Source organism: Stylophora pistillata, chromosome 1 (genome assembly GCF_964205215.1).
Source record: "Stylophora pistillata chromosome 1, jaStyPist1.2, whole genome shotgun sequence".
In the NCBI taxonomy this organism is placed as follows: Eukaryota; Metazoa; Cnidaria; class Anthozoa; order Scleractinia; family Pocilloporidae; genus Stylophora; species Stylophora pistillata.
Genome location: NC_142519.1, coordinates 34,837,745 through 34,853,225, shown reverse-complemented (window position 1 = coordinate 34,853,225; position 15,481 = coordinate 34,837,745). Strand labels below are relative to the sequence as shown.

The following is a 15,481-nucleotide window of genomic DNA, read 5'->3' as shown; positions in this document are numbered from 1 at the left end:
AATTGGCACTGGACTTGATGATAATAAATGTCAGTTTTCTTCAAAATATACTCATTTGTGATAGCATCCTTGGTCAGATAACTGACATCGTAGCCATTCTGAACTGCTTGAAGATCATACACCTTGCGGTCTGGGCTGCATCCAAGCCAGGGGTATTTAGGGTAGATTATTAATCCAGATGGAAAAAAAATTACAGAGCCACCCTTGGCGTTGTTGTCGAGACAGATTAAGCTGCTTAATAAGGTTTTCGAAGTCTCGTTTTCGTCTTGCAACAAGACCAAACTTACTGGCAGTAATTCTCTTCCTTTGCAGCCTGTGCTAAAGATCGTTAAAGCTGAGTTTGTGTTATTGTTTTCTCTTGGATGTCAAGGGATGCCTCTTTAGTCAGACTTGGACCATCCTAGGAAGCTTGCTGTTTTTGTGTTAGGGCAGTTGAGACACTGTTGTCAAATCTGGTTTCAGCAGAGTCGAAAGGTAGTATGGGTGTTGCAATATGCCATTGCATATTTAATTAGCCCATAATTGTTTAGTTATTTAGTCATTTATTCCCAGTACGCACCATTCTATTGTTCACACTTAATTAGTTGAAGATTGCGCAAAAAAATTGTTATTCATAGCGTGTGCGATTTGTATTTAAAAAAGCCGTTAGGATGCGAAAAAAAATCTTGCTCTCTAAAAAAGAAACGGTTGTGCGGTCATAATATATTTCTTCATGTTGGAGACTAAAAAAAAACCCCATGAGGAAACAATGGGAAAGTTAGTAGAACTAAAATCATTAATAACATACTCATCAGAGAGATTTTGTTGATAGGAAAGAATAGAACTCCTGATTACTTTCCCATATTTACTATTATAGGATACTAGGATACTTGCCATCAGTGATTTGGTCTCAAAGTTATCAAAATTTTCTTTTGTCCTGTTACAACAAACATCTGATGGAGAGTAAAGGGTGCTCTTGATAAATTTGTCATCACCTTCTTTCGGTTTGGTACGATGAATATATGAAGTTCATATACTTTGAACTGCGGTTATAGATACGTATGATGCACGATCCTCGCAGTAGAGAGCGCTATTTATGCAATAGCGAAAATCAGACCTGAAAAAAATCAGGCATGTACGGGATTCGAACCACTGACCTCTGCGATACTAGTGCAGCGCTCTGCCAATTGAGCTAACAAGCTGACGTGCATCATACGTTTCTTTCGGTTTCTTAACTAAGATGCCTTGAATCTCCTTTGGCTTGGTTTTTCTCTCTCTTGGTATATAATCCATCTTTGTGGCATACTGGTGCATATCAAAGCATCAGGAATGGACCAGAGACCAAGCTGTTTGCAAAGAGCCATGTAGTAAAGAAGTCCAACCTCGTGGTGACAGTATCCTACACCAGCAACACACAAACATCTCCCAGACATTGAACAATTAATCAACAAGATTGATCCTAGCTTCTAGATTGTGCGGCGGCTCACTCTTCTTCATTGAGCGGTAGCATCGGGCGCTTATTACAGCAGCATCCAACTAATGAGAAACTAAAATATGAACAGCAAAATTTTAAGATCAAGCGAACTCGAGCCAAATAAGCGAAATCACCAACACAGACATGTTTTACCTTTTATGTCGTGTAAATATCCAGGCTCCGCAAAGAAGTTATAATCTTTGGCAGTGCTTTGGCACCCAGAATTATCCTTTGCATACTTCTCCACAAATGCAGAAGTTAAATCGGGCAGGAAACTTATGTCTTGTGAGGAGTTTTCAGCTGATATGAAAGAAGAAGAAAGACACCGAAGTTTGAGCACAAATGTCGGACTACAACTGCGTTATGTATTCGTTTTTCGCACAAAAAATAAAATTTACTCAATAGTAAGTTGATATCTTGTTCTCTATGAAAATACAAAGCCTCTCAGTTGATTTTACAAGTCGTTTTTCTTCTCACATACCTTGGATAGACACCATGTTGTTTATCCTGCGCCGCCGACGTGATCAATGAAAACGACAAAATTCGCTCCAGTTTTGGTGTGATTTTTCTGCTAGCATACTCCGGGGAAGCTGTTGATTATCTCTTACTGGATTTCTCGAATTGGGATACTTTTGACCTGTTATCCGCTATATTCTATGTTTGAATGCAACCCTCTGTGACCTCTATGTTGTCCGGTATCTAAGTACGTGATCTCTACCTGCAAAAGGCCTATTGCCATTCTCTTGTTCCTTTTCTGTAGGTGTGAAATGGTTTTGGAATGTCAGTGGTCACACTGTAGATGCAGAAATGTGTCAATGTACATGCAAACTTGAATGCCTTATTCATATTTCTGGTGACATGCTTGTCATAACTAAGGTTTGGGACTAAGTGCAATTTTCTTGTGGGTACCAGGTACACGTGCCATCCCATGTCGCGTTAAACTCCACATGTAAAATAAATTGTTTATTTTGATGTGTTAAATTACTAATGGTGTACTGAGTACAGTACAGATAAGTTGGGCTGAGGTCTGTTTCACTTTTCGTCATTTACAAATATTTTTTTACAAATCATCACAAACAACTGTTATGAAGAATGCTAACATACAACACCTTTCGGGGGTGCCAGATTCTGAAAAGCCTTAAACTTCTTATGGGGGCAATTTCTGCAGAAAAAATTCTCATCAAAGATGCAGCGACTACAGATGTAAAACTAATTAAGACCAACTCTGACTTTGACTTTTAAACCCGTCAACAACCAGAACCCAGAGAAGTCTTTCATTTCTATTTGTAATGGAAACTGTAAGTCAGGTGCTCCTGTTGTAGGCAAATTGCAGAAGAATGCTAAAAAGCTTCAATGCTTTCCTCCAGTCAATAGGCATTTGAAGACCACAAACGTCAGAAACATGCTTGAACTAAGGGCTGATAGTTTCGAAAGAAACTGTTTGGGGCTGCGTCGGTGGGAGTAACGAAATAATTTGGATATATCAACAAAGTTGAAATGGTAAATTGGCCACCGTAACGATTACAAAAGCTGACGTTTCGAGCGTTAGCCCTTCGTCGGAGCGAATAGAGGAATTGTGGGTTGTGTGAAGTAAGCTTGATAAACACTGCTTGAATGGCTTTCAATGAGATGAGAAAAGACATAATGACTTTCTGCTTCACTTATGGGTAGCAGGAGCTGGTCAGTAGCCCCATGAAGTTCAGGAAGGTAGTAAATGTATGTATGTATTGTATGTATTTACGAATATTTATACAGGGTACCCAGTTTGACAAATTGCTAGTTTAAATGGGGCCCTGTGAAACAATAACACCCACTCATCCCACCCCAGGGGAGGATATCCATCACGCAGTAATCTCGTACGTGGGAAATTAACGTCTCCTACCCCTAACCCTGCAGGAGACGGGGCCTATGGTTTATTCGTCCTTATCCAAGAAGGCTAGAATATCTATCCATTTCTTGATATTATAGAAAGGTAGCAAATTCTCCTCAGTTATTTTAAGACCACGAGTACTGGTCCGGCCGGGGCTCGAACCCTCGACCTCCCGCACAACAAAATCCGGCGCTCTAACCAATTGAGCTAACCGGGGGCGGTTAGTAAAGTGAAGCAAGTCTTCCCTTCACGGTGTCGTGTCGAGAACCTCGAATGCGATGGGTATTCCAGTATTCTCTTATTTCGTCTAAAATTTTCTGAAGTAGCTCGGATAAACAAAACGGCAGACATTCCACTTCAAGCTCGGAGGCAAGATCAGTTAGTCTTGCCTCGACCATATCTTTAAAAAAGTTTATCCACCCATTAGAATAAGACTTATTGAAGAATCCCCACAAGCCCTCTATTCGTTGATTTCGGGAAGATGGCACATATCTGTGACTATCAGGATCATCTCGGAAGAATGACTGGATACCCCCCATGATCCCATTCTCAGTACCCGGAAATGTGACCAGATCAACTGGACACCCTTCATACCCAGTGATCCATCTACCCGCGCGTTCCGCGTCTCAGACTCATAATTTTTCTAAAAGACGCACAAATTTAGTACCAGATGCGTCCCATTGGACGCTTGACTCAAGCAGCATCAGGAATCCTAACTAATCTAACTCATACTCCTGTGTGCGGGACTCACACTCCTGTGTGTGGGACTCACTGGATTTTGGCTATGTGAGTCCCTGCACTCACAACTTCCTTTTCCTAGTTGGATCACTGCATGAGTCGCGATCGCAAGTTATAAGTCGCGATCACAAGTTATAAGTTGCGATGGCGAGTTATAAGTTGCGATCGCGAGTTATAAGTTGCGATCGCAATTTACGCCATCGCAAGTTGGTAACTTGCGACGAGGAAATCGATGTTTCCCTTATGATAGTCTGAGCTACCCTCACTCGCGAGTTCTTAATGATTCACGCGTTTGTGCGCCAATAAATCTTTCATGACGCTTGGTATTGACCGTGTTTCGAACGTAAAAAATTCTAAGGAGTTAACTTTCACTGATTCAAAAATGTTATTTAAGTAGCAATTGCGATTCCAGTGCATCATAATTCAGAATTACGAGTAGAGAAAGAGGACCAAGTCGATTTCGCTACCGAAAAAATCGATCTTTAACTTGAATTATTTTGTTCACAGTGGCATTTTCTAAACTCTATATTCGATTAACTTTATCGCCAACCACTTTTATAAAATGGTGGAGATTTTATAGATCACGTTGTCTACACGAACTCATGTGGTTTGCGAGAAGTTGAAAACATCTTTTCAAAAACCTTAAGCCAGTAAGTCAGTTCAGATGGGGGCGATTTTTTGTTGATCCATGCACCTGTGTGCTATTAAACCAATAAGACTTAGTATAAGAGAGGTAGACCGGACATTTATACCTATGTTTTAATAATTGTTAGGGACGCTTTATAATGTTAGAGGCGCTTTACAATTTGAACGACGGAAACCAGATCGATATTTCATTCCAAAATCGTTGACCGCGGTTTCGCTTCATCCTCTGTTGCTTTTCTGAGTTCGCAAGAACCAGGTGTAGTGTTTCTTTGAATTACCTGGACATGATATTGTATTCTGATGAAAAGCTTCACACAAGAAAACTCAAAAAACCGTGAAATTTTCATACGACGCTGTTGGGTTATTGACTAGACTTGTCTTTACGCTAGCCAATGATGATAAAACGTATCCGACAGGTTCTTACCAGTAGCCATCAAACGGAAGTGGGTGACTTCACTGTAAAAGAATTGTGGGACATGCATTTTGCTAGGAGTGACTTCACTGTGTCAATTATTTAGTGTCAAGCAGCTTTAAGCTAAATTTCTTATCTAATAGACACAAAAGAATATTCGCTTCGAACAGAACTGTTCCGGACAAACCGCTAGAGATGAGTTTACTTACCTCAGTTTTAAACCATTTGATTATCACAACAATCTTCCACACCTACACTCATGCTAAAACGACAGCAAGTCTACATAACATCCAGATTAAAGGTGAGAATTAACGTTTACCCTGTTAAAAAAGAAATGTTAGAAAGTTACTTCTCTACGACAAGACAAATAAATCTCTCCCTGGGGGGTTTTAAAGAGTGGCGGATCTGCTGAACACTATGGCTTGCAATCTTGTCTGTTTGGGAGCTCAGATTGTAAATGAGGTCATTGATTGTCGTTCGCTGTACTCAGTAAGTTGGTGCTTTGAGATCTAAGTTTTTCGGTTTTCGTCATTTAAAAGAAAGATGTAATTTATTCTCTGCAACTCTGATGCCTTGCCAACTTGCGGGCCTCTCCTGGACGAGATGTATACAAATGCGATGGGAGTCTATGCATACATACAACTCAGAATAACACCGATCTGAATTTGAATGAAGTGAACAACGGATAGTAGGATTTGTAAATCAATATTCATCCCTTTTGACAATAAAAATCAACGGTAAAATACTACGACGTTTCCACCAAACTTCGATCATTTTCAAGTGAATGGTAAGAATGTTACGATGAATTTGTGTAAGAAGTAAAAACATTTTTGAAAGTGCAAAACGGACAATAAGAACATGCAAAGAGATAAAAAATAATTACAAGCTAATTAAAAACCTTTGCACGAATTGAGTCCGATTGTACATTGAGACAGGTCTCAGTTCTTGAATAAAAACACTTCATAAATTACGCAGTCAAATTTGTTCGCACACTTCTTTAAAAGGCTAAAAAATTCTTCGTAAAGCCCTTTGGGGCCAAAAGAGGCTTGTCGCGAAAATGCCTGCCAATGTGTTCTTGAACACGTTGGCACAGATGGCAGCCTTTAAATAGAACAGAACCTGCATCGCACAGGTCACACTCAAATTTTTAAACAAGGCACTATTGGTTCACAACCGGTGGTTTTGCTTCTTGTAACTGCACTTATCTCTGTATGTTCTCATTATCCGTTTCACACCTACAAAAAATTTTTATACTACTTACACGCATATATATTTATCGTGACATTCTTACCATTCTCTAACCTCTATATTCCATTAACATTATCGCCAATCACTTTTATGAAATGGTGGAGATTTGTAGAACACGTTGTCTACCCGAGCTCGTGTAGTTTGCGAGAAGTTGATAACATCATTTCGAGATCACTATAATGAGAGGAGGACGTTAACGAACACATCATTAATATCTCCTTTTACAAGCTCTCCTTTTTGTGTGGCTTACACGGTATATGTCGGTGGTTAGCGGTGGATATTTACCGAGCCGCGAAGCGGCGAGGTAAATATCCACCACTTCGGTGAATAGTTGTTAATTATACTATCATTCACTTGTCCGTACAATGAACTCTGTTATGATTACGTAAAGTGTCTGACTACTGTTCCTGAAGTCTATCATGGTGACACTCTATGTCTACTGAACTTTCTGTTCAATAAAATCTCCAGGTCAAATTGTAAATCTTATTGGGTTAAAAATCATTAGCAATGCTAATGTAATCTTTAATAATAATTTACATTTATATAGCGCACACCTCTATATGAATATATTCAGTCGCACTTCACATATATCGTAAGATAAAATTATGGCAAAAGTAACTAAGATATAAAAACCTATTGGAACCTACGAGTCTATGCACTCAAAGAGAACAATAGCCTAGCTAAGGGAATGAGAAACATGAATAAAAATAAAAATCTATTTGAAAGCTAGATTAAAAAAATGAGTTTTGATAGCAGTCTTGAAAGTGTCCAATGTCTTTATGTTACAAATTGTCGAAGGTAATGCATTCCAAAGACAAGGTGCAGCTGATTGGAAGGCACGGTCACAAAGGGTTGGACGGGTCCTGGTGCTTGATAATTCGAGTAATAAAGACTCGTTTGACCTAAGAGAGTACCTGGATCTTGATGCTAATTAAATCAGTCAAATAGTTAGGGGCTTGACCATATAAACACTTAAATGTCAAAAGGAGAGTCTTAAACTTTATACGGTAACTAATCGGGAGCCAATAAAGGTGGAAAAGTAATGGTGTAACATGGCAGTATTTTGGTGATTCAGTGACCAACCGAGCTGCGGCATTCTGTATCCGTTGGATTTTCATGATATGTGAATTCGGGAGGCCATATAGTAGACTGTTACAATAATCTATTATACTGGTTATAAAAGCATGAACTTTTGTTTCGGTAACTAAACGACTTAGATATTTCCTAATTCTACGTATGTCTAGACATATGGTTCACTAAAATATTGCTTATGTTCTGATCTTGTTAGGCACCTATCTTTTTTCCAATATCCACCTACCTCAACTGAATTTTTCCCAAATACAATAATTATAGGAAATGTAAATGGAACCTACGCTCAGCATTGTGTTTCATTATATGTATGTATTGTCAAAAATTAGTCAGATATTCGAACCAAATGAGCTCCCAATGGCTTCGAGTGTAATTACATCATTTCCCGAATGTCCCGGCCCTTTTGCAAAGTTTTGTTCTCGTGCACTGGTACACAAAATGTTAAAGATATTCATATGAAATGCTTCCGTAGAGTTAAACTACTAACTTCTGAACTCAATTCCAATTTGTTACAGGTACAAAATCGTGACTGAATCTATTAGGCCACTATGGGAGATGATGCCGACGTTTTTTTTTTATTATTTTTTTATTTTAAGTCACTAAAATCCTCAGATTACATGTGCAACCTTTGTTGTCAAAATGAGACCTCCATAACAAAGTTTGGCCATTAACCCTCAACTTGAAAATGAACATTTCAGGACTATTGTATGCTAGCTATCTCAGAAACAATATTGAAAACTATCTAACTGTCATGAGATATTACCTCTTCTAAAAGAAACTCAATAAGACACCAGACACTAAAAAGCAGCTTAATTTCGTAAGCCACACGTGTACTCATTGCGGACCTATTTTCTTTAAAGCTTGCGCTTTGTCGTGGTTTAAAATTTGCCATCTCTAATAACGTTTCCTCCCTCGATTGACGTGAACACCAGCATCATCCTTTATATATATATATATATAGAAAAATACACACACACACACATTCGTAACCACCATTTATAACAATTTGCATAAAAGGCGTGGTGTAAATTTAAATGCTTTGTTCAGTTGTTACGTTTTAACTACTGAACAAAGCATTTCAATTTACCGCCACGCCTCTTATGCACTTTATTGGTAATAAATCTATGTCCTAACTTTGCTAACCATTCCTTATTCCAATGTTTAGAAGAGTCAGTACATGTGCTTTGATGAAAAAGTATAGAATTGCCTGAAACAAATATGACTTACCTAATATTCTGACAGTGGTTACTTTCACATTCTAGCTGTTGGTTTAGAAAAATCTGTCATTGTCCGTCTTAAAATCAATGAAACACCATATAAGGCAACGAGAACACACGAAATATGCCACCACGGTATTACACTGTAGAACATAGAAAAATTACGGACGGAAAGGCCCAGTTCAGACGCCGCACTTCAGCCGAGCTAAATCGAATTCAACTTTAGGCCGCACTAAATTAGTTAATCCTGGCTTAATTGATTCAGACGCCGAACTTATTTCGGCCGAAATTAATTAACTGAAGAAATTTGTGGCCGGGGCCGGCGCAGTTCAAAACAACTGACAAATCTGATAAGTGTTTTAAAGAACGAAAGTTATTTTTATAGCATAGTCGAAGATTATGGCATAGTTATTTTTATGGCATAGGCGAAGATTACACAAAGATTACCATGCTGGTAAAAGCGTCGCCTTTTGCGAGCGATACACAAAAGAGGTGGGAAAGAACGTTGCTGACGCAGAGGACAACTACATAATACCCGAAGAACCGACAGAGCGACGAGTCATTGTCAGTTCGAAAGGCGTATAATAGGGCGCCCAATCAAAATATCTGTCAGCATCGTTTTTCTCGGCCCTTCAAGGCGCCATTTTCTTCTACAACACTCCTTTGCACATGCTCACATGTAGAAACGGCAAGAAAAATACATTAATATAATTTATGCATTAAATTCGGCTCATGTGAAGTACGGCGTCTGAATCAAAGCCGGTCTACAGCCGTTCTTCCCGGCTGAGTCAGGCGGGATTAATTGTTCAGCCGATCTAAATTAAATCAACCGTTCCGCATTGATTCAGTTGCCTTACTTCACACGAACTTAATTCGTTGAATTCGATTCGGTACGGCTGAAGTACAGCGTCTGCACCAGACCAAATCGAAGCAACAAAATAGCCGCACTAAAAGATCCAAAGTTTGGTTTTATCCCGTATTTTGGACTTGACTTTTAAGGCAATGGACTTTTAAGTCATAAAAAAAACTTTATTTGTTTCGTCTTTCACGCAGACTATATTCGATCGATACTTTACTCGACGGAGTAGATCGAAGGATGTATTTCGCAAACTAAAAGCCAAAAGACGGGAAAAAGAAATAGCAGAGAAAAAAATTAATCCTTTATTCTATGGTATAACATACAATAGAGGTTTTGCACAGCAGCCATGTTGGATGGCAGGAACAATGAAAATATTTTGCATAAGAAAGAATTTTTTTCCCACGGGTAAAATAATCTATTGTTCCTGCTATCCAACAGGGCTGCCGTGCAAAACCTCTATACGAGAGGACATTTTGCTCATTGCTCGTACGGGGTTAAGAAAAAAAGTAAGTACGAAACTCGCCAAGCGTCCGCTCCTATTATGTGTTAACCTATTGAATATGGTGTATCTATCATCATTGCGGTTTTTAGAGATCCTTAAATGTTTGTGTTTGATTTACCTCATTCCAATAGCTTTCTATCTGTTTTGTTATGTTATTTGATTTTTTTAATTTTTAAATGATTTTACTGAACATCGGTGTCTCTTAAAAAGATGGCTGGGATTGGAGCAAAGATGCGGTTGGGGACGTCCATAACAAGCACCAGCTGATAAGACTTCGCAGGTCTGAGGTTTCCAATACTATCCAACCTTGCTATATAACATTTTTTGCCAGCAGTCAACCTCCGTCGGGATTTCGCATAGACCATACAAACATCAGGTACATATGTCAGCAAGTTCCTGGCAATACGGCTCACTTTTACTCAACCATGTTTGACCTCAACTATGGAATCCCAATCTACTCCGCCTACGTCGTCACGCAAGCACAGGCGAGCCAGTTCGGCACCGTAAAGAGAACTAAAGACGAATGGCGGCAGGAACCATCAGGTGAGCATAGCTGATTCTCTGGGATGGTATTCTCTTGGATCAATACGCAACGTATTCAACATAAATTGATTGGAAAAGTAAAAAGACATTCCGCAACAAATTTCCGCTAAAAATTTCGTCAAATTACATGGAAACATGCGAGAGTTATCGATCCAATATGCGCGGGGGAAAAAAGCCATGCACACATTCCATATCAACAGACATCTGTAGATATTTCCCTTTTTCATTATTGCACTGTTATAGAATCTGAGCTCACTTAAAGCATCCCGCATTGGTTTGCTTAGGGGTTCGTGGATTCGCGCAGATATCATAGATCGAAATACAACGTGGATATTACGTTTGGATTCAACTGACTAAATGCCGTTGCGATTAAGAACCCTCCTGGCTAATAAGTGACATAATAACCCCATCGACGAGGTCCTGGAGCGTGTCATCATGCCATCACAATGGCAATTATAAAATTGTCGTTCTTTCTAATCTCTCCCTTCCCGTAAGAGTTAAACTACATGACTGAAATTCTGCCGTAGAGCAGACAAAAACATTGCACTAATAATGCGAAGACCTGAATGTCCTATAACTTAAAATGTGTAACGCACATTTTTTCCCAGAATCGTTCAAAATAACATGCAATGTCAGAGAAAAATTCTCGACTCAGTTTTGCCAACGATTTTCAAACCGAGCTCAGACATTTTTTGTACCGTCAATAGTTGGTACTTTGTCTATTAAAATCAAAACAAAAGTGCAGCCTGACAAAAAAAAAAGTCCCTGACGGCTAATACACAAAACATGTTTCTCGTTTGCTTGTTTGTTTTTAAATTGTTTACTTTTCTGAAGTTTTGACGTAAAGTAGATGGCCCTCAGAGTAAGTGCTTCTCTGCTTTACTTACTATCCAACAGGTATTACTCATCAAGCAAGCGACGACGCGTATGAACGCCAAACCACCTATGCTAAGGGCCACCTCCTTCCCGCAGAAACATATTCTTTCACTGACGGTCACCTTGATTCAACTTTCACTTACACGAATGCTGTTCCACAGAAAACGAAATTTAACAGTGGAGCATGGTCACAGTACGAAAGGGAAATAAGAAATTACGCCACCCTGACGTGTAGCACGAAAGGCGGGAACTTGTTCCTGATCACAGGCATCTCGGAAGCTCACATCGAGCAAGATAAAGCTGGAGCTCTGAATGCAGTTCAGAAGGGTCTTGAATTCATGAAACCTTCAGAGTACAACATAGCTATCCCGAGATCCATGTGGACAGCCGGATGTTGTATCCATCCTACGGCGGGTGCATTGGGAGCCTTTGCTGTGATAGGAAATAATCTTTACAGCAAATCAGCCATCAACATGTTTCAAACGACTGTTCCACAGCTAAAAGGCTTTCTTCTTACTGGTGTCCAGGGCTTTGGTGGACCAGCGATCGCCCTGTTTCCAGGGAATCCTAAATGCTCTGACCCCGCAAAACAAGTATATTTACGGCCCGCGCCAAGTAAATAGATATGCCAAAAAGAGAAAAGCTTCAGAAAAGTTAAGAAAATAATGAAATGTTATCCATGAAGAATGAAATTGAATAAAGTCATAGTTTAGCACCGATGAACAGGCGTACATTCATTAATTCCTCATTTCATTCATTCATCCATTTCGGCCATCCATCCACTACTTAATTCACCTAAAGGACTAGACCACTTTCATAAATGGCTGCCGGATTAATATTCTTTTGTTTAAATTTAAATTAGCCCTACTGGCCTCGTTCTCCAGTACAAAATTCAAAAGAATACATTATCTCAAGCGAGGCCAGTAGGGCTAATTTAAATTTAAACAAAAGAATATTTATACGGCAGCCATTTATGAAAGTGGTCTATTATGTTTATTTCTCTCATTTAGGGTATGAGATTAGTAGTTTCGTGAAAACAGTTAGTTTCTAGTTTCAAAGGACATCCATGTCCTGCATTTTCAACTATACCAATCCCACATTTACTTTAATAAAAACAGTTTCCTTGCGTTGATTGAAAATCATTGAGAGTGATTTAAAAAGTATAGCAAAACTGGCTATTCGTTATCTACTGAAACAAGGTTGCCCATGCAGGATCGAGCGTAAATCGGATTGTACTTGAAATTGCATCGACGAGTATGTCAGAAGAAGCGAAAAAATAAAGTCAAAGGTCTAGAATATTGACTTTTATTGGATCCATAAGCTGTGTGAAAAAACCACGGGTGTGACAATTCAAGACGAGCCGTGTAAAGACCAGTAGGGGCGTACCTAAAGAATTCACTGAGGAGCCCGTGTAACCCTTCCCCCCACTCACCTTTCATTGTAATAACTTATCTAAATGGACAATAAAGAGATCTTAAAATTAAGGTTGGCAAAGCACTTAAAATTCAAAGAATGTTCTGGAAATACATATTCCATATTGTAAGATAATTTCATGTACTGGTCCTCCTTGGTGTGTGAATACGGTCCAAAAGTAAAGCAAGCGTGCCCCCACCACCTCTTGATTTTGAAAACCAGAAAATCATCCAGCTACACCCCAGACATGTATGTTGTTAATAGGAAAACCTCATTCTTACCGAAGAAGTAAATCTACGACATTTTACTTTAATATATAGCTAGGTAGTCCTGAGGAAAATCTAAGCGTTCCAGTTGGTTCTTATTTGGTCAGAATTTTAAGCCTTTTACTTTAAGGAAAACGGCGCCGAAAATTTCCGTTTCGTAAACGGTCCATGCCATTTTTAACGGTCGATGCCTTTTATAATGGTTGTTGCCAATGTTGCTCTAGAAGGATGAAGGGAGAAAACGCAAAACGTGATATTTTACTTCAAGAAGCCATTCCTTTTCTGTAACCGGGGAGTATCCGGGGTAATAACTGGCAGAGAATTCTAGGATTTAAGTAGAATCCAAAGTGGCGAACGAATGGTCCATAAACGACCTTTTAGATCCTGCTATTTAACCAGCCTGCTTCTCATGAGTCCTGTACTGGCTGCACGCGTCTCTAGAGGCTCCCGCTATCTTATAAATTTCCAAATTTTCTACGAGATTCTGAATAATCTGGTATTCGAAGTTAGTAAGCTTACGTTATGGCCTTGGCTTATTCTAGATCTGCTCTTGTGTCAGTTTTACGACACTCGCAAAGGAGGCCACTCAACCTCCAACTAAGGCAGATAAACTCAATTTGGGATATCAAGGGTCAAGCCTACCCGCCGTGGCTGCAGTGGAGGAGCAAGAAGGCCTGTCAATTTATCTATTTACAACCCTTCTTCTATTATATCTTCGTCACATCCTGTGGGATTTTGTGTTCACGGAATTCCAGATGGAGATGACTTGCAAACCGACTCAAACGCCTTATCAAATATTCAAGTTAACATCTTTACGTGCGGCAATATCAACAACTGAGTTCCTGATTCATGTTCGACCATGCCTGTTAACCGCTCGCACGGCTATTTGACACCTTGCTCGTCGGTCCCTGGCGAGACTTTATTGTCGACTTCAACGATCTGTTCTTCATCGCTGGCTGATCACGGGTTCGGTGCACTTCCCGCGAGGTCTACGGGTCCTGCAGAAATATCGATCATCTCTCGTAACAAATCCGTTGATTGTCATTCTCGTCAAAATCACCAAAACCTCGTACCTCGTAAGCGTACACAGAGCTACCGGTCTGCTCTGTGCAAGAGGTCCATCACTATTGGGAATAGGGAGCTTAAGCAACCTCGACGACGAACGGAGGACGACCACCGGAAGTAACGCGAACGTCACTGCGCAAGCGCGAACCGAGAATTCCGTCGTCTTCTTGTCGTCGACGACTTGAGAAGTACCTGTTTCACGTCGTCGTGAACTTCCGAACTTCAAAGCAGATTTTCTGATCATAATGTGCGCGTTTAATGTCATTTTTTTGACAGTCTATGGCCGGTTGGAGTTTGTATTCGCTTCTTCGGTTGATTTAAACCTCCCGGTTCAGTTTTCAAAACCGATATAAAATTCTAAAACCCACTAACTCATTTTCCCTCCTCCGCACAACAGCTGTCAAGTCAAGCGGTGAAAGCGACCACTAAGTTTAAATTTATTTCAGTATATTTTATGAAAGAGTGCTGTTTTTCATTTTTAATGAATGAAAAGTTTTAAAGGGAAAGTACGGTTTAGAAAAAGTTTATCTCAATTAGAAGACTTTTTCCTCAGGAGTTCGACTTATAACTGCCATTTTGTCTAGTTTCCTTTGTGTTAGCGACAAGAGCGCTTTGAAGTTGCCCATTTTTACAACTTTCGTAGTTAGAAAAACACCATCTTGGATATTACGTCATTGTGACGTAGCAATAGTCAAACTCAGTTCGGCACTTTGTCCTCGTTGACTAGTTTGACCTTTTGTGAAAACAATTCTAATACTCCCAGTAGTGGAAATGAGGTGAACTGTCCTGTTGTTGAATGTCAAAATACATACTAAAATTCAAAAGGAAAAGGTGTAAGCCTACTACAAGCTACCGGAAAGTGAAATATTAAAGAAAAGTTAGCCAGAAAAAATGACCCTCGACGACGGCTTGCCGAACCTTGTAAAACCTCAGAACTTCCAGAACGAAGACTTCCAGCGAGACATACAGGCATGTAAGTTTTCCTTGTTGACCTTCGCTTCGAACTGAAAGCTATGCTTACCTTTTCCATATTCAACACAGCTCTCAGTTATTTATTGTAGGAGTTTTTACAAACCATTTTATTGTAAGCGATTAAATTGAAGCTCGTAATCGTGATAAACCGTGTGTGGTAAATTTTCAGTCGCCACCTTGACCAAAGCCGATTTACAACATCATGCGCTTTTCCAAGCGGTGTACATATATATCTTGTCTTTCCTAAGTCTGATATGAGTCCCTCGAGTAAATTTTCTTTACCCCAACAGTCACATTCTCCAGCGGAGAAAAA

The 15,481-nt window shown here is 39.6% G+C and overlaps 1 protein-coding gene across 1 annotated transcript; it reads left to right on the top strand.

The window, feature by feature from the left end:
- Positions 1 to 5,218: 5,218 nt before the first annotated feature.
- Positions 5,219 to 12,171, top strand: LOC111335028 (uncharacterized). Its single transcript, XM_022940861.2, has 3 exons — positions 5,219 to 5,419; positions 10,244 to 10,576; positions 11,474 to 12,171. The coding sequence occupies exons 1-3, from the start codon at positions 5,314 to 5,316 to the stop codon at positions 12,073 to 12,075; spliced, it is 1,041 nt and encodes a 346-aa protein (XP_022796596.1). The 5' UTR covers positions 5,219 to 5,313; the 3' UTR covers positions 12,076 to 12,171.
- The last annotated feature ends 3,310 nt before the right edge of the window (positions 12,172 to 15,481 follow it).

Coding starts and splice junctions, on each gene's coding strand:
- LOC111335028 (XM_022940861.2), top strand. CDS start 5,314: ATGAGTTTACTTACCTCAGTTTTAAACCATTTGATTATCACAACAATC. Junction 5,420..10,243: donor ACATAACATCCAGATTAAAG/GTGAGAATTAAC, acceptor TCTCTTAAAAAG/ATGGCTGGGATTGGAGCAAA. Junction 10,577..11,473: donor ATGGCGGCAGGAACCATCAG/GTGAGCATAGCT, acceptor ACTATCCAACAG/GTATTACTCATCAAGCAAGC.